The sequence below is a fragment of the Oreochromis aureus genome, linkage group 5, assembly GCF_013358895.1.
Source record: "Oreochromis aureus strain Israel breed Guangdong linkage group 5, ZZ_aureus, whole genome shotgun sequence".
Taxonomy (NCBI): domain Eukaryota; kingdom Metazoa; phylum Chordata; class Actinopteri; order Cichliformes; family Cichlidae; genus Oreochromis; species Oreochromis aureus.
Window position 1 is genome coordinate 26,705,034 of NC_052946.1, and position 25,925 is coordinate 26,730,958.

At 38.0% G+C, this 25,925-nt stretch overlaps 1 protein-coding gene across 2 annotated transcripts in view; it reads left to right on the plus strand.

The window, feature by feature from the left end:
* mtss1 (MTSS I-BAR domain containing 1) overlaps positions 1-25,925 on the plus strand; it is an 84,302-nt gene that overhangs the window by 34,126 nt on the left and 24,251 nt on the right. For both annotated transcript variants that reach the window (XM_031735820.2, XM_039612104.1), the window contains exons 4-6: positions 20,680-20,764; positions 22,827-22,918; positions 23,001-23,075. In XM_031735820.2, the coding sequence (XP_031591680.2) occupies positions 20,680-20,764; positions 22,827-22,918; positions 23,001-23,075 (252 nt within the window). The remainder of the gene's footprint in view (positions 1-20,679; positions 20,765-22,826; positions 22,919-23,000; positions 23,076-25,925) is intronic.

A 25,925-nucleotide genomic window follows, 5' to 3' on the forward strand; every position in this document is an offset into this window, starting at 1 on the left:
CATAAAGTTAAGAGTATGTATAGTGAGAAGACAACACTAATATATTTGCCACAGGCTATTTAACCCTTTAAGACCTACAATGAGACCAAGTCCGCCAGAGCTTATCTTTACATTTTACATGCTGTAGTGCCATTTGTGGGAGCATTTCAAGTTGCTATACATCAATACAACTGTTATAGCCCAAATTTTAATAATATGTATGCATTAAGTCCATAGTAACTACATAAATTGCAAAAAAGTGCAATAAACTACAAAAAAATTGAAAATCGTTTTTGTTTTGTTTTTTACATATATTTCTAGTAAGAGAAATTTAAGAGGCTTATCCCTCAAAACTGTAAATACAAAAAAGTTGCACAAAATAGTTTCCAACCACGAGAAATTTATTTTGAGTGTCTTCATAGTTTTATTTTTGAGATACACTAATTTTTATATACTACAGGAAAAATGAAAATAAATAAATGCAAATTTGCAAAAACACAGCATGTGCATCAAAATAAACTATTTCCAACAGTGTAATTTGACTTGACATCCCAGAAACGATACAGAAAAGCATAAAGTCAAACATGACTTTTAAAAACACCAACATAGGCTTTGAAGCTAAAAAACTACATTTTCCGCGAAAATGACGTCACTTCCAGTTTCGGACAGGTAATGGCGGGCATGCGATAGTTCGCGCTGACTTATATTCCAACGTAGGAAGTGTTATGAATAGCTGATCGGATCGGCAAAGCGTGTTTCTGGAATATTATGTTTTTGTTGCTGCAAGTGCTTTTTATGCAATTTTTGCAAAGCTATATGTGGAAGGAAACCGTGACCTAGGGCATGCTAATGGAATAAGATGTAAGTACAACTCCTACGGTTTCATATGCAAAAAAAAAAAAGATTGCGCTACCTTACGTGGTTCCAGTTCTACAGGGATTAAAAAATAGTTAGGCAAAACGGAGTGTGCCTGCTCCGACCGGTTGTAAAGGGTTAATGATATATTTTATGTAATAATTTATAAAATTAGGGTTAGAAACGATAGAAGACAAATGGCACGATAGACACTTTTCTATCGTCCACACGATATATATCGTCATATCGCCCAGCACTAGGTCTAGGATTGCTTCAGGTTCCGACAGGAGGAATTAGAGGACAGACAGATTTCTGGAATACCCTACTTATGATGGGTCAGGGATGACTGATTATCATTTTGACTTTAAAGAGCAGGATAGCTCTTCATTTGAAAAAAACAAACAAACAAAAACACCCATTATCACCCTCAAAACTGGTTTTAAACTCCTGCAGCAGGACCAAATAAATCATCTTTATTTTATGAATTCTTGTTCCTTCTTTAAACCTGCCAAAATAAATATGCTCCAGTGTAACTTGATGACCAGAATTTCAGTTGGATATTGGAGTATGTTATCATTGCGCCAACTTCCCTTGTTATGTTTTATCTGACATAATTGCCTACACTCTTCTGGGAGGACTTTTCTCCAGAATTATGGAGCCTGGCTGCAGTGTATTGCTCCAGTGGAGCCACAAGAGCATTAGTGAGCTTAGACACTGATGTTGGGCGATGAGTCCTGGCCTCTGCATAGCCGGTGTTACAGACTGATTATACTTAAGTTGTTGGCTACTTTAAACATACAGATAATCAGTGTTGAAGTGAACTGACTGTGATAACCTGGACTGACTCAAATTGCAAATGTATTTATTTATTTATTTTTAAAAACTGACCTGCCACTTATGATGTTGGCTTTTGATGCACACAGATCGACACAAGGTCCTTAATTTGAACCTCCTGTTTAGCTTGGTCCTCTCTGTGGAGTTTGCATGTTTTTCCTCTGCCTGTGTGGATTTCCTCTGAGTTGTTAGGTTAATTAGACTGTGGGAAGAAGCCAAACATACATGTCAGGTTAATTGGTGATTCAAACTTGGCTGTAGGTGTAGATGAAAGACTGTGGTTGTCTGCCTTTCTTTGATGGCCCAGTGATAGAGTGGCAACCTGTCCAGGGTATACCTCCTCACCATAAGTCGAGCTAAGTGACAACATGGCTAATTTTGCGTGTTAAAGGACCTTCGACTTTCAGGACCTTACTTCAACTAATGAAGATTATGCCCTTGATGTTAATAAATACTGAACAGTTAATTAAACATTTTTAAGGGCTGTGATTAGTCTGCTGCACATACTCAGGCTGACCAGCTGTGTCGCTCCTCACGACTGCTCAGCTTGTGTAAACGCAGGGTTTACTAGTGCATTCAGAGCCGTAGTCATATCCCTGTTATCAGTCAGTTCTGGTATGATTATGTAATGCAGAAGTCATTTGGTACTTAGAGCAAAATCTACTAATATTTGTGTGCGTGTGAGGTGAATCATGGAAGCCCCAGCAGACCTACTCTATTGCCTCATACTTGTATATAAAAATGGATATGTATATACATGTATTATACATGTAATCATTTAGCTACTAGCTTAGTGGAAAAGGTTTTGACATTGTGCATCCACAGAGAGCAGTCACCACATAAAGCATGTGTTTGTTTTTCTCCCATGCACACTCTCACACACTTTCTGTGGGGGGGCCTTGAACAAAAAGCAGTCACTAATTCAAATCCTACTGTAGCCTGTGGGTGCTTTCCTGTTTGCATGTCCTCAGGTAACCATCAACTGAGAAGTCTAATAATTATGTTGAAAATGTATAGAAGAAATCAAAATTTGTTTGTAACTAAGGCTGCAAAAGGCTCTGTTAGAGTTAAGACCATGACACATTTTAATATTGCATTTCTCTGTTTAGACTCAGCCAAAATTTAGAAATGATTTCTTATAGTTCTGGTTATTATTGGAAATATTGAATCAGGAAGTGCTAAAGAAAATGTGTGTATATAAGTGAGAGGGGTTGACAGTGAATTGATTAACAGCCTTTAGGATACAATCTGTAAACAAAATTTCTAAACCGCCTCATCACATGTTTCCTTCAAAGGTTCAAAGGTCACAGATAAACTGTAGTTACCATTTTTGCATTCTGAATCGAGCAAAATCTCCAACATATAGGGTTTATGGTTTTTCATCTTCTCACCCAGCTGGCATAGGCTCCAGACCTCAGCAACTCTGAATTCATTAAGATTGGATTAATGGTTGGAATTTCTCAAATGTTGTTTTTCGCTTGTCTTTGGTTCACGGAATTGGAAATTGAATAACTTTTTAAAACATCACTCAATTTTGAACTCAACTGCCACCATAACCAATCAGTAATGTTTGTCTGTTGGAAATTCCAAAATCTGTTCAAAAAGAATGAATCAAAATAAATAAACTTTTGTGTTTTCTCTAAATTGGCAGCAGATTACAGGACTTTTTGTCAGTGTAAATAAAAAAAATAAAATAAAGTGTGATAGGCTACTTGAAGGAATTACTTCTACAAATTAATTCCAAATAAACATTATTCAAACACGCTTACCAATAGTGTTGTAACTAGTGTTCCACCTCCCATGTGCTTGTTGGTGGGAGGGTTACGTTGCTGTGTTGAGTAGTGGTTTGCAATACTGCAGATTTTGGTTTCTATCCAATACCCCCAAAATACAGAGCCAGTATTGCCAATACCAATACTTTTAACTTATAAAAGCAACATATGTAGGGAAGGGCAGTGTGTAATGATTTATAGGATGAATCATAATTGATCACTAAATCACTATGATTTACATGTCTGTGAAGGTTCTCAGTCATCCAGGTCATCGTAGTCAAATGAGTTTGCAAAGAAAAGCGTCTGGACTTCTTTAAGTTGCTTGAAGACGTTTCACCGAGAAGCTTCTTCAGAACTGAAGAAGCTTCTCGGATGAGAGGTGAAAACGTCTTCAAGCAACTTAAAGAAGTCCAGACGCTCTTCTTTGCAAACTCCTTTGACTACTATGATTTACAATTTCCACATTAATAAGTTAACACAACAAAACACAACTTTCAGCTTCTGTATTTTGAAATTGGGGTTTTTTGAGACCAGGAATGTAAATGTGCCAGTGGGCTACCTGCTCTACGTAGAGGAAAAAAGCAAAGTATCGTTCCTATCATGATGGTATGGATCCAGTACCAATACCAGCGTTAGTATCATATCTGACTTGTAGATTTTGGAGAACGGTCACTTAAACAGAAATTACAGCATCATGAATTACAGAAGATGAACTTGCATACAGATTAGTAGGGTGGTGAAAATGTGGAAGGTTTTAGATACATTCCTCTTGACTTGCATATTCAGTTTTTCCAGTAGTGTCACACTACAGTCATTCAGTGGTAGACCCTAACATGCCAAGATAAACTGCAGTGTGCCAAGAAGTCGGGGCTGGATTGCAAGCTAGTAAACATCGATGTAAACAGCTGTAGGTTTTCAATTTTTTCTTTCTTTTTTTAAGACCTTTGCAGTTGGCCTATGGCCTAGAAAACAGTGCAATTCATTGATCCCCCAGTGAGCAATGTTGAAGCATAATTTTAGTTTACAAGAAGACTTCACACACAGGCTGTCAACTCATTCAAGTTTGTTTAAGAAGGCACAAAACGTTTCAGGTCAGGTTGAGAGAATTGTTAATCAGAACCTGTGTGGTACAACATCAGCCTGTTCTGCCTTGTATAATCTGTATCTTGGTATTTCTGAACTTGCAACAATTATATAAATGACATAAGGTATTCATAGTTATTTTATATATTTATATATTATATATTTTATATTCATTTTCACTACAAAGCTTGTGTTTTGTTTATTATTTCATTAAAGACAAAAGAATTTAGAGTTTCTAACTGTCAGTGATGCCGCAGTGTTTGTTTGAGTCTGGAAACTGAAGAGGTGTCTGGACTCGGAAACTGCTAATGATGTATGATGTAAGAAGCAGATGGTCACCTGCTTACCTACTTAACCGGTGCCCCGAAATCACGTGCTGTTTAATGCAGCCCCAGAAGAAGGACATTACTCAGCAACATCTATCTAGAAGAAGTAGAATTTGTAAAAAGTTTTAAAATGTGTCTCTGTAGAAAATTTTTGACTGTTTATAGCCATAATAGTTGTCTCTGGATCTCTAAGGGTCTATCACCCAGTCTGACTGAGGGTTGGGTTGCCTTAGGGCTGTGCGATATAACGAAATATACTGGATGACAAAATTAAAACATCTATCGTTTCATGTTACATGCTATCGTTTGTTTAGTGGCGTCGCAAAATACACTGTTTACGGCAATATTTTTTTCATCGTTTAGATGGTCACCATGCAGGCACAGAGAATAACAGCATGGCCAGTGAAGATGAGGCAGAACCAGGTAGCTCCAAACAGAAGGACCAGTCAAAAGAAATCGAGGACCTTATTCCTAAACGAGGGGCTACCTCTGTAGCATTGACATGGTTTGGTTATGAAAAGTCTGACATGGACCAGAAAACTGTACTATGCAAATTATGCAGCAAACCGGTTAACACCACAGACTCAAACATGACAAACCTCTTCTACCACCCACGCAAGAATCGTGTGAAAGTGTATAAAGAGAGTTTACGGATGAGAAGCAAAAAAGAGCCGTCAGGTGCTCAAAATAAACCTTAGACTCAAACGTTAGAACAGGCTTTTCCCTGCAGCACGCCATGTAATAAATACTCACAAAGAAAATGGTAGCTATTGCAACTTATGTCTAAAAATATATAGTTTCATGCATCGGTCAAAACACTCCTCTCCAGATAAATGACGCCCAGCTGAAAACACTTCAACCAAGTCAAGTTGCCCGAGTTTCACAGAATTTACAGAAACTGCACTATTTTGTGATATATATCGTTATCGGGATGAGAAATGTCTTATATTGGGATATGAGATTTTGGTCATATCGCACAGCCCTAGGTTGCCTTGTTCGCTGTCAATCAGTCTCTGTTTGGCTGCTGTGGAGATCTCCAAAGAATGTCTTTTCCTGTTGTTTCCCAATCTATATGTTGTCAGGAGGGAAGGCAGGGACCAGCTGTTGCCCTTTTAAGATGGGCTTTACATCCAATTCTTTGGTCTGAACTTTGTGCTAGACTCCTGTGTATCCCTCATCAAATCATCCACCTGTTTTTTGCTATTTTTCATTTAAGATGGGCTATATTTAAATTTATATTTGAGTCCCTTCTAAAATGTCTTATAATTCCTAAATATAAAATAATTTGGAGCTCACCTCAAGGGCTTTAGGAATGTCACCATAAGTGTAATTAAAACAAATGGTATTTAATTCACTTGCACACAGAATACATTTTATTCATCAAGAAAATGTACATACTTAACATCCAAGTCAGACTCCCTGTTTTAAATTGACCATTCACCCTTTCATGCTTTTATGCATGGTCACCCCTCCCAAAAGGAAAGTGTTAATTTAATGAGTAGTCATGCTAAATAAATGAAATTATAATTACTATCCAAAATAATATTAATTATACTTTCTGCCGTAATCAAACAGGCCTGTATCCAGCCTAACCTTGGTTCTTGTTTGGCCCCAGCGGTGGATGTAGGAAGGTTACCATCTGTTGGCACTTAGTTCAATGTGAAGCTGATATAGCCTTCACATACTGCGCGTTGATGAGACACATTCCTTGAGACACATTGAAAGAAAAATATATGTATGTGAGAGTGACAATACATGTGTCTGACAGAAGAATGTATGTATGTGAAAGTGAAAATATATGTGTGTGTGAAAGAAGAATGTATGTGTGTGAGAGTGAAAGAATGAATTTTGGCTTGTACGGCCCGTCATATTCCTCTGTTGTGCGTGCGCGCGCACCTGCATAGTGTGTTTTGACAGCTGCCTCATCCCCCTCATTCTCTGCAGTCTCAACTCAGCTGTCCAGTGTGTGAGAGAAAAGGCAGACAAAAGAAAAAAGGAACAGCTGACTTTAAGCAGGGCCAAAAGTGACCTCTCTTATGCATTTAACACACACTCCTACACATATGCACTTTTAACACTGGCAAGTCCTGGCATCTTGTAAATGCCTTAATTGATTTCTCCTTTTCAACCCCTTGAATTGCCTGCAGGGGACTACATATATATCAGAACTGGTTTGGCAGGTCTGTGCGTAGGTTCTTTGTTTGCTTTTCATGGTAATACTCATGATGTCATAGTTTTGTGGTATGGGAAACGGAGAAGTTGTGCATTTGAATTTTTTTTTTTCTACCAGGATAGACAGACAGACAGACATGAGTGACAGGTATCAGTTGGTGTCTTGGTCAAAGGTGGCATTGTTCAGCATTGCTGAACACCCCATGTTGCCGTTTCTCAATGTGGAAACGTGTCAGGACAACTTTCAGTGACAGCTGACTTTAATTGTTCGTTATCCACTTTCATGCTTCATAGACGCTGACAGCAATCCCTGTTGTGTCAACACCTGTAACATCAGTCGTTGAATACAGCCAGAACCAAAAGGCATGCAAAATAAAACCACACAGGTAAACTGTTGTAATGAAAGATTTTTTTTTTTTTTTTGATTGGACAGTATAGCTTTATTTAAAGTCTGCTTCCCACATATGCAACTATCAAAAAAATACAAAACTGTCTCTCTCCAAATGTCATAAAGACACATTTATGCCATAGGATGCTATATGATTGATGGCAGCTGATTCTCACGCGTTGATTTTTTTTTTTAGGTTCCTATTACAGATAGGCATTGGCACACTTTAGTGAACATCCAGTTTTTTTTTTTTTAAATATTCTGATAGGTGACCTCACAAAGCAACAAAGCCACCACATTTCATCCTCTATCTGCTTTTGTTGTTGCTTACCAAACTGAGCACTTTGGTATGATTAAAATTGAAACTGACAGAGTATTGCTAAATCCACAAAACTATGCGGGATCTTTTCTTACTGAGCTGCAACTACTTCAGACCTTAAGGTGGTGGGTTAATATCTATTCATGCATTCATTTTCATACGCTCCAGTTCAGAGTTGTGGGGGCTGGAGCCTATTCCAGGTGTCACAGGGTGAACGTTTGGGAACGTCCTGGACAGGTTGCTAGTCTGTCACAGGGTTAATGTAAGGCCCCATAATTCTCAACAAGAAGCTGGTTTAGAAAGTAAGTCGGAGCTTTTAAAGCCACTTATGAACTCATTGCATTGAGCCATTGATTGCTTTAAAGCAATCAACACCCGGCGGTTAGAGTATCCCTAAATGGAAGAGATGAGGCGTCATACTGTCTAAGGCTGCTGACTGGCTAATGTCACCTCTTCTTCCCGTGTGGGTGAGGTGGGGTGGGGTGGGTTATCCAATTAAATCACATGTAATTTAATTCTGTTATATTTCAGTAAACAATGATAAAGGCTCTGCTCTTTCTCATGGCTTTAACTGCTGCTCCATCCACTCATTTTCTGAATCCACTTTTTGCTAGAAATAAGCGATGGGTCAGTTTATTAGTGCGAATTTAAAGCATGTAGAATAACAAAATACTTTGTCAATATAGTTTCATGTTGTCTCCTTTGACTGCAATCTTTGACCCACTCTGCACTTGCACATGAACAAATTTGTCCTCCAGCAAATACACTAATTTGTAAAATTCCATAGAGACACAAACTTAAAAAGGAACTGAAGCAACAGTAAATGAAGCAACACTTTTTGCAAGGTAAAATGACAAGGTTAAATTCAGTTGGTGTATAATGTGGCACCTTCTTGTCAGAATTACCTGTGAAAGTGAGGTGAAAATGTTTGAAATATAGCGTACACAAATTGATTCTTGTATTGCTAAAATCCATGTAGCTTTACAACAACCCCATTTTCACCCATTTCAAAGAAACAGAAGCTCAGTACGTCTACTTGAAACAGTGCAAACATACAGACATGAATCGCAAGCTAAAATTCAACTCTTTCTCACTTAATTTAGGAAAATTAACTGAGACTGCTGTGAAGTTGATTAATATCAACTTCACAGCAGTCTCTGAAAAGAAAGTCACCAAAACAAATGTAGACAGGGGAAATTACAGTAAAGTTGTATCTGAAGAAAGAGATGGAACGCATTGGAATTACGAGAAGTACAAGACAGTTTTTATCACTTAGCTGTAAAATGCTGATGAGGTATTGTCATCACCCTGGCAGTGGGCAGGTAGCATGGCCACCAAAATTTGCGAATGCGATAACTTGAGAACGAGGCATCTGCATCTGCTACAAATCTCAGAAGAGTTTGAATCCTGGTGACCTGGCGAGGTAAAGTTTTCTAAAAATCTTGTCAAATATGATAAATCAAGAAGGAAGTCTCCTAGGATTTTTAAATTGATGTCATGCATGCATCTACTAAGAAACCAAGGGGTAGCACTGACAGCTGCCAGTAATTTTTTTTTAATATGAATTTAATGACCTGTAGTGATCCGAATGCTATGAAACACAACAGAGGGAAATTATTTACTATTGCTTCCTTATAAAACACCAAGATACATGCAGTTTGCTGACTCTGCTCAAAAATAAGATTATACTTCCACCACTATGTGTGCTGTTTAAGAATTCCTGCAGTGTGTCTTCCTCTTCTAATTTCTATGAGTAAATGAAAGCCAGTATTTATTAATGTTAATTTTAAAGTGTGACAATAAGAACAACACTAGCGTTAAATAAATGCCATCACAATCAGCTGGTTTTCAAAGTAGGTTCCCCTAGTCTCTTGATTCCACATGACTGGTTTCCTCAGTAACCAAGGAACTGTTGACGTCTTTAGCATCATGGGGCTTTCAAAACACACACACACACACACACACACACACACACACACACACACACACACACACACACACACACACACACACACACACACACACACACACACAGTTACACACACACACACAGAGATCACAAGACGACCTACTGAGTCCTGACTAATTCCACCAGAGGTTTCCTAAGGTCAGCTTTCTCTGCATGCTTGTTTGCTCAAGTATTGCAGAGGTAAACATGCAGTTTTCTCTATATTGACTGGTCAGATGGTCAGTTAATCAATAACAAGTGGATCAATAGAGGGGGAAAGGTTAAATGAGCCACAGTGCATGCAGAAATTGAAATGCCTTTGAGTCTAAACTGATCAACTGTGTAAACTCATGATACATAGGAGTTTTTTTTTTTTTTCTCTTGATGGCCACAATCACAGTAGGTTTGGAGGAAAAGAAAACATTGACGGCTAGTCTTGGTGGAACAACCCAGGAACATAAAAAAAATGACAGGAATTAATTCACACATACACACTTACAGGCTTTTCTGAAAGGGCCACATTATGAGCAGTGAGGAGGAGAGTGAAGCTGGAAAATCTGGGTTTAGGAGAAGGACGAACAGCCCTTGCTCTGTCTCTCTGGCGTCGTCTTTGGAAAATGGAGGGAAATTATCAGTGACTGGAGTTTTGTTTTTCCTTTTTTTTTTCACTTAAGACTGATTGTAGTCATGTTATTCTTATTTACTTACATATATCTTGTTTTGGTGAATTATATTTCAGTATTTTTAGAACTCTGTGTTTGGCCCTGTGTCTATGTCTATGGTATGGTATATGTCTCTTGGGACAAAAATAAGATCAAAACAGTTTGATGCCAGTGCTTTGAGTAGGAATTTGTCTGATGTGGTTTCCCGTCAAAAGTTTTGAGCATGTCCTTTAAGTATGGCTGGGCAGTTGATCAAATTTTCTTTTCAGTTATTGTTTATGGCTTCTGATAGTTGAAACAAAGTCAGTCACAGAGACTGGTCAGTGATCCCTTGGTGATCACAGGTTACTAAGGAAAAACTGGTATTTCCCAGCCAGTTGCTAAAAGTGGGATAAGTTGTAAATAGGTATAAAGTACTGTACCCCTCCTCCTCCTCCTCCTCCTCGTGATTGTTTAGGTCTCTAATAGATTGCCACAGTCGGCCACAACTCCAGACTCTGCTGGTTTCTGTTTCCAGTTTGTGTTTTTCACGGTTTCATAATCACTCAGCAAGCAGTTGGTGAGTGTTTGCAGACAAGTCAGTGTGTTCCATGTTACTACAGGTGACCATAGCAATCTGTAGTGACGAAGGAGTTTTTTTTATTTTTATTGCAGAACCCTGTTTGTGACTGATTTCACCTAGCAACAGCCAGGAGTGTCTAGCAACTACTTGCTAACTAGTCAGGCAGTAAACATGTTTCCCCAGCAACCTATGGTTTTCAGGGGGTTGCTGATGGGCTCTAGTGATGGGATTTCTGGCTCTTTTTAGAGAACCGTCTCTTTTGGCTCGGCTCACTAAAAAGAGCCGGCTCTTTCGGCTCCCAACCGGCTCTTCAGGTTGTTTTGTTGCTTTAATTAATTTATTATTAACAACAATATAAAATTATGCACAAAAGGAATTACTAATGTAAAAAAAAAGTGGTTTTATTTATCTATGTTCATATATATAAATATATACAGTGGCCCCTAGAGACAAAGCACGTACAAACTCCAAAAAGCACGTACAAATTCCAAAAGACATTTCTAGCATTAACTGAACTTTCAAAACAGAGCTACCTAGATCACTTAAATTACACAATTGAAAGCATATGTGTATTGTTTGTGTATTTATACACAAGCACTCATATATATTCAAATAATTTTAAAAAATCTTCATTTACCTTTTACTACCACACACCAAATCTGGTCGTTGGTACTTCCTGGCTTGTGTAACCACTAGGTAACAGAAGCTCATCACTGCGCCTAGCATCCTGAAGCACTTCTGTTGTGTGTTGTATGTGTTTTGGAGTTTGTACGTGCTTTGTCTCTAGGGGCCACCGTAAATATACTTTTATTTATTCACTCCACATTAAATGTAATAAATAAATCATATAATACAAAAACCAACTACAGTATTCACATTTCAACTTGAATTTTCAGCTTTTTCCTTTTAAACAAATTTAAAGTGAAACAACATAAAACACTGCAAACCACAACACAATTAAATATAAATTAAAGTATGAAAACAAAAAGAAGATACATATTCTCTGTCATATGGGCCTGCATGAATAAACTTTCTGAATCCTTTATCATCCAGAACTGAAAATAGTTGTGGATGATTACTGTACCTTTCTAATGTGACGTTGTTGTCCCTGGCTCTCTTTCTCTCTCTCTCCCTCCTGCTCTGTTCCTGTGCTACTGTGAGTGTAACTACCGCCCCTCCCCCCTCTTCCCAGCACAAGGCTCGCGTGCGGAGTGAAGCGGAAAAAAAGTGCGAGAGCGAGGGTGAGAGAGAAGAAAAACCATTGGGAGCCGGCTCGCGTCGTTCACTTCAAAGATCCGGCTCTAAGAGCCGTTTCGTTCGCGACCGACACATCACTAATGGGCTCTAAGCTTGTGCGATTGAAGCCTAAAATAAACAACCTCTGTATACGATTCCTGCTTTGTCTATGGACATGTGAAGTTTAACTACTGGTGTTTGGCCAAAAGGATGTGGAAATCGGTGTTGGAGCTCATTAAGGATCTTCTGTAAAGTGGAAGTTACAGAACCATATTTAGGGTGGAGTTTTCGAACAATAGTGGCAGTATTAATGTTATTATGTCAGCTGATGTAATACACATTCCAGCTAATGGCTTCACACAAATCTGCTGGCACACAGATGGCAGGAATATGCCATCTGTGTGTTGGCTTTCTGTGCCAGAAAATTCAGCAAAGAACATCACAAGTTAGCAACAGAGCAGGATTTAATTTAAGAAAGAAATGCCCCTGGCAAAAAATATTAGAAATGGACCGCAGACAGCATATATCAGACCTCACAAAGACACAGCATTGTATGATACCCATGGTCAAGCATGATTTACTGGTAACCAAATACTTCTGTCCTTTTGGTGTATTTAAAAAAAGACTTCACATTCACAAACCCAATTTTTAAACTGCTTCAGAGCTTTAAATCTGCATTACATCAAATTCAGAACAAAACAAAATGTGAGAATCAAAAACAAACTCACTCCCACACTGAGTCTGTCTGATCTTGTCAGGTTACATTTTTCTCTGAAGTCATCTCCACGCCACACGGAGCTCTGTTAGACATGTCTGAACACAATCACAAGAACCGCCTACACTGTTCAATACCTGGTTGCACACTTTTGTTTCACTAGCCCTGTGGGTATTCTTGTTGATATATTGCATTTGACCATTACACTAAAATGACCCATGAGAGCTGATTGCCTAACCCCAACCTTTCCACAGCCTTTTCACACCATGTGTGATTCAACGGCTGAATCACACATGGTGTAATTCATGTCTTACTAAATGAATGTTCACACCATAAAAGTGTTAGGGTTAAAGGTCATTGATTGTTGTCTTATATGGAGGCAAAATAGGGCGGGGGTCATAACTGTAATTTCTAGGAATTGATGGAAGCACTGGGTTATTTGGAAAACAAAATGAAAGCTATCTACATTGTTGCTTTAAACTTTGGAGACCTGAAACTGCCAAATGGAAATGTAAGAAGAAAACAAAATAAATAAATAAAAATGGGAAATATGGGAACGTCTGAACGATGCTGTGAGGAACATTACCTTAAAGTGATCCATGTCTAAATGACCGAATGTTACCACTTTAACAGCTGGCTCAAGCTACCATTGTTACCTATGTTACAGTAGTACATTTAGGGCTGTCAGCAATAACAAAAAAAAAAAAAAAAAAAAAAAAAAATAAATCAAATTTTATAAATTAATATTTCAAAAGAAATGAACATTTACTTGAAAAATATTTAACAGTTAATAGTACCAATAAGCGCACTGTATATGCATCATGGTAGTACAGTAGTTAGCACGGTCACCTCACACCAAGACGTCTCCTGGTTTGAACCCCAGGTGAGGCATTTCTTTGTGGAGTTGGCATTTTTTCCCTGTAGCTATGTGGGCTCCCTCCAAGTACTATGGCTTCTTCCCATTGCCCAAAGACATGCATGTTAGGCTGATGGTTAATTGATCAAAGCTCGGTATAAGAATGATTAAACTCTTCTTTGGAAATACTTTGGATGTTGGACAGAGGATGGCAAAAATGTAGGACTTGAACTGCACTGATTGAACAGATATTGAAAAATCTTTATTTATTGGCTCATGATAGAAGCGTCATTGACCGCAGCTGTTTTGATGGCTTGGTTATTACCATTTCATTTTGATGAAAAGGTAATTATTTTTCTTTATGTGAATGTAATTAACTGTGACCTATTTCATTCTGTGCAGGTATGTATGATATGTTTGAAATACGTTCAAGACATTCAAACCTGTGTGAAGTTTTTGAATGATCTGGTTTATACAGCAAGGGTTATTTGAGCTTAACTTGAACCATGACGTGAAACTAAATTTATCTAGAAGAGCCCAGAAAACCTTAGAACTGAGGGACCAGCCCAGACAGTGTTCTTTTTCCGTCTACTGTAAGCTCATTAGCCATCGTTATGTCTTAGAATTTTAAATAGAGATTTATAACGTATTTAAAGACTTCAAAAAATATTTTTAGGCCTGTTGGAACATCTGCTTTAGCTGTATTAAGATAATGATGATATGACTGTAACATTTAAGATTTAATTGATACCTGAGCTGAGAACTGGAAGTGCAATAGGCAAAAAAACACACCTTGCCCCACCCGTGAAATGAACCTAAACTTCATACCTGAGAGTACGTGTTTATGAATGTTGCTGTACACCATGTTGCTGCACATGTCGGGCTCATAATTATTTTGTTTAGTTGCAGCAGAGAGGAGTTTGAAAGGAAGTAAAGGGGATAACAGAAGTCTGGAGGAGAGGGGGGGCACTGAGAATGGATAAGAAAGAAAGAGGATCTATAGAGGCAGATGAAGTGATGGACGATAGATTGAGTGTTAATGTGAAAGTCAGTTCAGTTTTACTCTTAGATCGCTCTATGAGTGGATGAGAAGACACACCTGATCTGCCAGTGTAATTGTCCTTTTGTTTTAAACGTGTCAGTTATGAGTCAGCTTTGCAGCCTATGTGAGCTTTCCTGCTTCCTCCCTGTGCAGCTCTCTGATTTAGATATTCAAACAACACAAAATGAGTCGGTGTGAGCTCACACAGATCAGTCTCTTTGCTGAAAATCTGCTGTATCACTTTCATCACAGTAGAGCTGAGTATAGTGGATGTCCCTAATTGTTCGATTCAGTGTCAAAGTAGGAGAGCTGAAATCACAGAACATACCCACACAGTCACAAATCAGCAAAAGATCTTTGCCAGAGGCCTGAAAAACATTGAAAGGACGTCCACATTTGTTTTAAAAGAGAAAGGACAATCTTGCTCCTCAACACCATTGCAAACTCCTGTCTTTATAGGTAGAATTAATGGTTCCATAGTAGTGTCTATTTTGTTTTTGGATATGCAGCCGATACAGACCTGCTTGAGGTCTGTTTTATATTTAAAAAATTGTAGTTGGGTAATATTAGTCAGTGGAAATAGAATGGGTGTGCCAAATATGCCAGTTAAATGTCTTATCAAAAGAAAACAAAGGACCTTGAGACAACAGCTACGTTCTTTCACTTGCATCATAATTAACCTAATTTTAGCCTTGATGACTTTGTGCCATTTATATCTTTTAGACTTCTTATCAACTGTTTAGGACTTCTAATCAGCTGCTGCAAATAGCTGGGAAAGGCACTTTTCAGTTCTTCAATTGAATTTATATCCAGTTTTCACTGAGTACTCCAGGTTCCAGACATACATGTTAGATCCTGGTTTATTGATGAATCCTGTTGGTCAGAATGTAAATTGTTGTATGTCTGACTGTGGGTCATATAGCATATTGCCGACTCATCCAGGGTATACCCAGCCTCTTGTTCTTTAAGAAATAAGATAAGTTAATTGAATAAACAGTTAAGAAAGTAAGTGGATGGAAAAGGATGATTGACCGACCAGATAAATCTAAAAAAAAAAAAAAAAAAAAAAAACAACTTCCCCAGACTTCTGGTGCTTAGGATAGTAACCAGTTTAGGAATGTAACTGCCTTTGTTTTTTTGTTTTTTTAATTTGAATGAATTAACAGGATTGCTTTGTCAAAAGTTGTCATTTTTGTTGTACAAAAACACAAACAAAACATAACAAAAGGAAAACGGGCTGTGGAAGTAACGGTTCTGTTTGTTTGTCTCAGACACTAAAACATTAACAGTTTAACAGGAAGTGCTGTGTCCACAGACACACTGAGTCCCACAAAGAAAGCTTTATGATGAGCAGAGGACGACAGAGGACTCACTGTTGAAATGAAGAGGCATTTCTTTCCCCCTTCTAGTTCTTCTGCCTTAACATTTATGTGACCTACGAAATGTGGAACAAATCTGAATAAAGGTCCCATACACTCACCAGCCACTTTATGCCCAACTGCTCTTTATAGCAAATACCTAATCGGCTAGTCACGTGGCAGAATCTCACTGCTTTAAAGCATGTAGACATGGTCAAGACTACTGCTGGAGATCAAGTGTAGCATTGGGAAATTAGTTTAAACAGCATGTGTGTCTTTTTCAGAAACTGCTCATCCACAAGGAATTTAATGCGTACTCACCTTTAGGCTTTATATGTATTTCGATATATCTGTCTGTCTATCTACATATCTTTCTCTATATCTATCTATAGATATCTACCTATCTCTCTATAATAAAGTTACAGAAAGCCTTAAGAAACAATACAAACTGTAAAAAAAGCTATATTTGATAGATATCAATAGGCTCAACACACTGCAACCTGGATGAACCTTAGATATTCATTTTAATAATACAAACATATGCATATAAGAATCTCTGTATAAATTTTTGCTGTATCATTTAGATGACAGCGTCAGAATTTGGTGTAAACAGTAAAGAATGGTACCTGTCCTGATTGCATTAACATCTCATGCTGCTGTGGGTTTTAGCCTCATGGTGGCAGCTGAGCAAGATTTAGTCATCATAGTCTTTCACAGTGTTGTTGCTGACCATGTCTGTCCCTATATGACCACAGTGAACTCATCTCTTAATGGCGGCTTTGAACAGGATACCACAACGCTCATATCATCCCAAGCTGGTTTCTTAAACATGAGTTCACCAGGGGTTTTTGCCAGTGCTTCTTGATTTTTTTTTCCCCATCACACAGGCTGCTATGCTGTAAATTCTGTACTAAGAAACACTTGGTACAGAAACTGGTGCTGTGTTACACTGACTTGATGTGTTACGTTGACGCATTTTCTATAGTGTTATGAAAATGTTCTGAAGATGTCTTATGATTAAGTAAGCTTCTTCATTGTCTAGTCATTTTGTCATCCCTGCTAAAATATACAAATAGCTGCCAGAGTTGGACAAGAGATGCCATCAAAATGAACTTGTTAAGGCAGTGCTATCCATCTTTCATACTGCGTCCTGGGTGGCCTAAAAGCAAAATGTGTAACCACAGAGAGATGGACACACACTGAGAACTTTATTTCCCACTTACCTTACAAAGGAAAGGAAAGGAAGCTATATCAGCAGGAGAGCTTTGTTGTTTTTTGTTTTTAAACCTTGAATGAACAGGCCTACTGTAATTAGTGACCATTAGGCTACAGAATGAATTTCAGCTGATCAGTTAAAATGTTATTAAATCATAAAACTTACCTGAAGTGTGTGTGTGTGTGTGTGTGTGTGTGTGTGTGTGTTAGTTCTAACTCTTTTAGTCTGGTTTTTGTATGTAAAATGGCTCACCGTGGCGTCCCCACAGACCTCACTGTTTTACTGACGAAAACAACCCCAGTGAAATAAAAAAATGTCTCTGCAAACTAGGGATGTCTCAACACCAGAAATCTAGTAGTCAGTACCAATTCCACTTGAATTACATGATTCTCAATCATGAAACTCAACTTGATACCAAAACAAAGTGATCATCCGACATACAAAGCTCCTTTATTAAAAGCTTGTTTTAAAACATAGACGCAGTGGCAGATCATTCATTAAATTTTGTTGGAGAGGCTTTAATGGAAATGTTAGGATAGTTGCCCTGAAGCTTGCTATAATTATAGTTGCATTACATTATCATAAGCATTAAATACTAGGCATTGCAAAGATTTTAGCCTATGGAGCAGAGTTGATTTCACAGCGGCAGTGCCAGCTTTCTCAAACAAAATGATAAAATGTATTTCAGGAAAACGTGTATATATTGAACCTATCTGGATGTCGGTCTTTTAAGTGCTTTGCTAAATTGGAAGTATTTCCTCCCTTGATCCAAAATACATGATAACATCATTTGCATATTTCCTTTTGCAAATCAGTTTCACCCCTTTGGTCATTCCCCCTCCAATGCAAATTACTTCCCTAGCCAGCTCAACCTTCCTTATCAATCTTATCAATGTGTCAGAGCAGAGCTGTCGTGGCAGCTGCACCAATCACCATTTTCCATGTGTGCTTTTTACTGTTCTTGTGGGGTATCTTTTTATTTTTCTTCAAGTAAAGTTAGACTACAGCACTTGTAGTTGTACGCTGCCTGTTTCATTTCTAGAAGAACTGTCACCTCAGTACATATGGTACTATGGTAACAAAGAAAAACAAGTACCACTGCCTTTACAGTATTTTGGCATCTATTGGTATTTATTCTGGTATTTATCCCTACTGCAAACATGGTGTTACATCAAGCCTAAATATACAATCAAACTAACAGATGCAAACACTTCTCTCTATTTCTGGTCTGGAGATTGTAATGGATGTGTTCATATATGATGTCTCGATTCATAACATGAAACATCACAGCTCTGGGCTCTCACCCACTCAGATCATTGTTCTTTGAAATGGGAGCAAATAGGGAATACCTTTTGTAGAAGATATAAAGATGGAGAAAGAGACTGAGAGAGCTAACTTCCTGATGTGCACACAAGCTCATTATCACATGTGTATTAGTCAGTGTGTTTAAATATGTCCTGGCTGTGTTTGCATTTGTCATGCTTTTGTGGACGTTTCAGCATGAAGCCAACATTGTAACATCATATAAACCCAAACTGGTTATTAAAGGAGGTGGTGTCTTTCTTACATAATTTATTAACAAAATGAGACACACACCTATCATTTCAACACATGTTGCACCACTCGTCATAAGATTTTAATCCGATGATTTCCAAATAGCCTTTAATGAAGCAACAACCTCACACAAACTGCTGTATTGTTCAAGGGCTTCAGTTCAGCTCCTGTTTTTATGTGTTTTACAGATCATGCAGGCAAAAACTCATTTACTCATCTGAGAATTTTTTTTCTAGACTGATTTCTACTACAATTTTACTCTATTCACCATTTTTATTTTATTTAGCATTTGTATGTTTCAAGCTCTTTACTAGACTTTTTTTTTTTTTTTACTTCATTGAGCTATTTTGTGTCATCATGTTCGATTTTGTCGATAATTTTCATTGATTAGTTTTTGTCTGTTGTCATGACTGCAACTTAGTGAGCAAATTCAGCTCTACTGGCGAAACATAAATACACTTAATACGTCTTGTCAAAGTCCTTCTATGTCTTCACTACATATGTTAATATAAATCTGAACAATCAGATATAAATTGCTGCTGCAAGGATTGCCAGACACTCAAAATCATGATGTGGAAATTCTGTTTAGTCCCATGTAGAGACGTCGTTTAGATCAGCTGAGCTCAGAAACCTCTAGATTTCGAGACGATAATCGGAGCCCTTATGTTGTTTTGAAGTATATAAAGTTTAAGGTGGTGTGTTATACAAAAACCTGACAGATATCCTGTCATCTGCTCATGATGAACTAGATTATGATCTAGATGTCATTCACTGGTTTTTTAAATATATTTTCAGCAGCAGCAGTAAAAAGCTTTAAAAAATAAATAAGAGTCGCCACATTGACGATAGTCGTCTGGGTAAAATTGCAGTGATAAGAGCTCCTTTTAAACTGACGGAGGTGTTGACTCTGTCTTATGTCTGGTCTTTCAGCAGCTCCTTTGATGTCTCTCAGAAATATACAGTCAGCAAATACCAACAAAATCCAACCAAATCTCTCTAATAATGTGGATTACAAGTCAATTTATTTAATTCATGCTTAGAGCATGCATAGCAACAGGTGTGTGTCTTGATGAACACACAAATTTTTTGCATTACTGGCAAATCCTGGTTTTCCTTAATGATCAGCCTCTGCACAAAATTTTTTGAAAACCACAGAGCTTGACTAGCTAGTTAGCCAAGATAGGTTTTTCCTGACTCGGACAGGAAACTGACTCGTTAAGCGTGGGGTGGACTCCACCCGTAACAATGATCAGTCCCAGGCAGTAAAGCCACTGACTGTGCTTCTCACACAAAGTGCTATTTCTCAGATTAAAAAAAGAAATTAATAAATGCTTGGGTAAAGACATCTTTACTGTTTTTATTAAAAACTGTAAAAATATGTTGTTCTGTGTTATTTTAATTCATTTTCCGTCAGGTCTGGGTGAAGCTTTTTGTCTTTATGTGGATTAAAAAAAAAAAAAAAAAAAAATTCTTTGGGGCAGGAAACATGTCCTGAAAGGAAGATTGCTCTTCTCCTCTTGCTTCCCCTCTTGTTTTTTTTTTTGATCAGCAGTGTTGGACCCTTAAAAAAAAAAACAACACTAACACTTGTTAGGAATTCTAGATCAATAGAACCACTCCTGTGGTTCTCTGTATCAGTTTGTACAGTTAATCTCATAGAAAAAAACTATATAAGCCATAACCTAATACCATAATGTAATTTATTTACATTTTATTATTTAATTTTGTGAGTGCTTTAAAATGAACTTTATTCTGATTTTTTTTCTTTTTAAAAATAAAAGTTTGTTTTCTGATTGTTCCAGGTGCCACCAAGGAAATAGGCTCAGCGCTAACCAGGATGTGTATGAGACACCGGAGCATCGAGTCCAAACTTAAACTGTTTACCACGTAAGACACAAATTCTCACCCTCCACTCACACACAGCTATGAATATAATCTTTATGTAGGAGGGAGGTGAGACAGGTGAAGGTTTGAATGATGGTGTGGTGACACCATTTATCAGGCAGTGTGGGAATTAGGTAATTATTTCCAACAGACATATGTTAACACCAACAGGCTGTGTGTGTGTGAGAGTGTGAGAAAGCTGGACTTGCATGCTATCCTGATTTCACCCATTATCACTGTCACTGCAACATTACAGCTGTCCTTTCATTACTGTCTGCTGTCATTAGCAGAGGTGTCAGTCAGTGACGCATATATTGTCTCATGCGGATCACGACACATGCACTCAGAAGCCACATTATTAGGTATACCTGTGCTGCCTGTCTGGAGTCCCCTACAGGTTTTGTTCTTCCATCTTCTTTCATCTATATAAATGAGAAGGTTAAAGAAAACATCTTATTTAAAGGTAGCAGATATCTCCTATAGCAGCTGCATTATTACATTGTAAAATTGTCTCTTTCCAGCCTGCTGAGGTAATGCTCAGGTTAAGTTATTCTGTCCCTTACTGAGTAATAAAGTTGTGGTTTTACAGCCTTATTTAACACAACTCAGCAGCTTCATAGTAAAGACACAGCAGCAGCACATAATTTAGCATCAAGTGCACGCAAGAACAGATTCCCAGTTCAGTTATCTGAACCACTCATTTGAAGAAAAAGAAGTCTAGATTAAAGTTACTATTCAGATTGTCTGTTGTAAACGGCTTTTGTAGGGTGTGGCCAGTTTGTTTAAATTATGAAAAACAGTAAAATGGAAGCTCCTAACACATATACCGAAACACATTTGGGCTCTCATTCACTAAATATGGGGCCATATTGTAAAAACCTTGGTGTCATTTTTGATCACTTCAGTCACTTCACGTTGAAAAAGCAGGTCACCTCAGATGTTCAGTCATGTTTTAGGCAGCTCCGGAGACTCAGTAAGGTCAGCTCAGTTTTATACAAAAAAGGAAATCTAGAGATGGTCATGGTTGCTTTTATTTCCTCTTTTATTTTGAAAGTTGTTATACATGTAAGTCTACATAAAGTACAGATTATTCCTATCATTCTTATTACCATTTAAGTTTAGAATTGATTTTAAGATTTTAATTGATGACTTGTTGCAAGTCTTGCTCAATAAAATGTGTGAAACATGGGCAAATAAACTAAGATGATCTAAGATTGATTTGAAAAGTGAGGAGTCTTTTCTGATTGATACAATTTCATCACAAAGACGTTTGGTGCCGTTTCTCTCCTCCAGATATCCACAGTAACATGAGGGTGTGAAAGCATCGAATGCTCACACTGAGGGGGTTAGACCTGGGTTTAGAGAGCAGTTTTTACTCCTCAGCTCTAAAAGTTTGTGGGATTTTGTCATGAACCTGCCGGATGGGCAGTGTGGACACCTAAGTTTGTGAATGCGATAACTCGAGAACAAGGATATGTAGGCGCTTCAAATTGATACCATGGGTGCATCTACTAAAAATTTTGGATCTCAGTGACCTCTGACCTCGACTGACCTCTGGTTAGAGGTTACGTTTTCTGAAAACCTTGTGAATGCGATAACTCAAGAACAAGATGATGTAGGATTTTAAAATTGATACCATAGGTGTATCTACTAGGAGGTTGAGCAGTAGAACCTACAATTGCTGGTATTTTTTAAATTGATAAAGCACTGGCCTACATGTAATTAGTACCGGAGTTTTGTTTACTAATCCTTTAGTTTAGTTACTGTACGGATGGACAAAAGTCAATTTATAAGCAGCTCTTCATAAAATGAATATTTTTATGTTGTTGACTGTTGGCCAGACAAAAACAGACAAAGGAAGCACTTGATACATACTAAGGCTAATCATGGGATGATCATCACCTTCATACAAAAAAAGAATAATTATAAATAAATGATTTTATTCAGAATTCAGTTACTGGAACTTCACTAAAGTGCTCTTTTGATTTACAGTGTTAATTATTTTAAAAAATGTTTCAGCACAGTGTTTTAGAAAGTGAGTCTATATATCTCTTTTTGCCCTCAGGTCCCTCTCAGAAGGTCTCATCACACCACTGGAGTTGAAAATGGAGGAGTGGAAAAAAGTGGCCAGTCAGCTGGATAAAGACCACGCCAAAGGTATGTCAACAGGCTAGCGCGCACTAACAGACACTTAGGCAAAGGCAAAAGCTTCCTCACTCTGCTTTTTCCTGTTGTTCAGAGTACAAGAAGGCCAGAGCAGACATCAAGAAGAAATCTTCAGACACCATCAAACTGCAGAAGAAGGTGAAAAAAGGTAAGAATCACCACCTTCATTTCACCTCCAGCAGGTTTTCAGCTGCACTCGGACAACAGAAAACAGTCTAAAAAGAAGAAAAGGACAAAACATTTTTTTCCCATGTATATATAAGTTGTAAAACATGCAGATATCACAGCTTATTTATAGAAGGCTCCACCTTCTATATATGTACGCCATCTTCCACAGTGAGCTAATCTCCATAGTAAACAACATGGATCTTTTTGATCCTGCCCTCATTGTGTTAACATGAGTGTTGTCAGCTCTCTGCCACATTATGGCATGGCCATCATTCTGTCATCTGTGCCCCAAGTGAAGAAGAAAAATCCAATCTTAAAACATATTTATGTATTAAAAGAACAGTTATGCACCACTTTGGTTTTAAGTATATAAAAAAATGAGCTCTTTCAAAGTTTTGACATTTTAACTCAAATACTGTGTGTCACCACGCAAATATCAATAGTAAAAAGTCATCCTTGCTTATTTCTTTGTACTAATTTGGAGCATCTGGAGAAATAGTGGTCTCAAAAACTCATCTATCAAATGATAGATACACTTAACTTTATTGGGTTTAGAAATAATCTGTAGTACTAGAACTGCACTGTTAGTCTTGCACTAGAAATGATCATTGGCCTGGCCTGTGTGGCAATGGAACTTGTTGTTCCTTAAATTGTGTTTGGGCTTTGGGGTAAACAATGACTTGTTGACATGGTTGGTGCTACCTTGCGGCTGTTTGATCTTGTCTGAGGGCGTATCTCCTTCGTGCTTGTTAATCTTGTTTGGTCTTGTTGGTCTTGACCTTAGAATTACGTGGATTTGTTTCCACTTACTTCGTGCTTCTTGGACTGTTTGGGTTTGATTTGGGGCTTGCTGCAATTACCTTACGACAGTAAGGTAATTGCCACTTTTTTAGCATAGCCAATATGAGATTAAATGTCTTCCCTACCCAAAATGGAGGGGAATAATCAGCTTTTGTGCTCATAGTAATTTTGTAATTGATCATTATTTTAAATCTGCCAGTATTTTTTCACTGAATAAATACTGTGAGAGCAGCCTCTGTACAGTGAGGCCTGAAGTCAGACTCCAGGCTTGTCAGTTGGACTTGTGCCATAGAAACCAGGTATACTGGCAGGCAGATACCTGTGCCACTCCCTCCCCTGCTATCAAAGTAACACACCCTGCAGTTGCAATGGTTGCACCTAGCCTTGACATCCCATTACCAAACAAACTGAAAGCTTGCTAGGAAGGACTGCAGAAGGCATTGTATGCTAGAAAGAAAGAAATGGAAAAACAAAACAAAACAGAAATGCCACAAATGCACACTCTTGCATTCATAAACACACATGCATACACCAAGATTGAAATGCAACCTCAAGGCATCTATACAAATATCTTCTCTGTCCTGTGGCTCGACAAAATCCAATAGGCAAATGCAAAGATACAAAAATAGTTCGAGCACACATCACAAGTGCAGACCCGCCCAGGGTAAACAGTGATGCCTGTGATTTTAACATCCCTGAACACGTTTCTGCTACTCGCCTATTCCTTTTTGGTCCTTAATTCTGCTTTCTGTCTTTTTTCTGCAACATTCCCTTTATTCTGACTTCTGAGCTCAAAAGGACTGACCACAATAGTTTCAGGCAGTCTAAAAGATCAGTAGAAAGTCGGAGCATTTGAAGAAAAATTTGGGTTAATTACAGCTTGGGTCTATGGTTTCAGCTGTGCTTTCTACTTGTAATGATAACACTGTGCTGAATATGTAAAGTTAGAGATCTCACGTATCCGCCCTGAGCTGGTGCTGTTATGCCGGAAATTTTTTATCTGAAGCTAAAAAGCTTTAATCAAGTTGATGCTAAAAGTTCTCTGACTTCTCTCAATGTAGGTCAGTTTGAAAGTGACAAGCATATAGACAAGGCTGGCAGTGTTTCTAATCATCCCTTGTTTTACTGTAACACTGAAGGTATTATAAAGTTCTCTTTGAAATCAGCTGGTCCAATGCAGTAATTGCTTATAGAAATGATGGACAAGGCTGCAAAAATTGAAATTGAGGTTTGAATGAACTGTACGCTCTCTGAGAATTGCAAAGCTGAGAGAGACCATAAGTAAACAAGTAAGCAAAAGCAACTCAAAGACAGAGACTGAACCACAGCTTCACATGTTGTCACCACGTAATGACAGAGCACACACACATGCACATGAGAGCATCTTTTTTTTTTTTTTCCTCCCCTGCACAATGCACCAAAACAGTCACCAATCAGGGCTTCACATTGTAATTATCCTGCTGTACAGTGCTCTCACTGTGTGTAGACACCATATAATAAGTAGGGACAGACTGAGAGACTAACTGCTGAGCCATTTGTTGGTACAAGGAGTCTTAAACAGAAATAAAGCCCACAACGTTTTGTCATTTTATGGATTAGCTGTGTTGAATATGTTGTTTTTTGTTCAATCTTGTTCCCAGTGAAACTTTGCAGTATTGGATTTTTTCTGCACAATCATAGTCCAGACATTGATATTGTTGTATCATAGTTAAACCTACATGAAACTATGTTGAGCTCCTGTATTTTTAGCAGTTTTCCTCGCTGTACAATCATCTTTTTCCTCCTCCTCCTCACAGGCTCATTTTTGTAGTCTGTTTTTGCTGATGTATGTTTGAATTAAAAGAAGACCTCATAACAGTAAACATCTGTTCCTTCACTAATCATCTCATCCCATATGATTCTCTGTGTGTGAATGTGTAGTCTATCATTATGTGGTGTTTAACCACTTTCGGATAGGGAATCTACAACTGCTGTGTGTGTGGGGGGGGAGGCAGATGGTGGGAAGAGATATGGGGAAACATAAATAAGA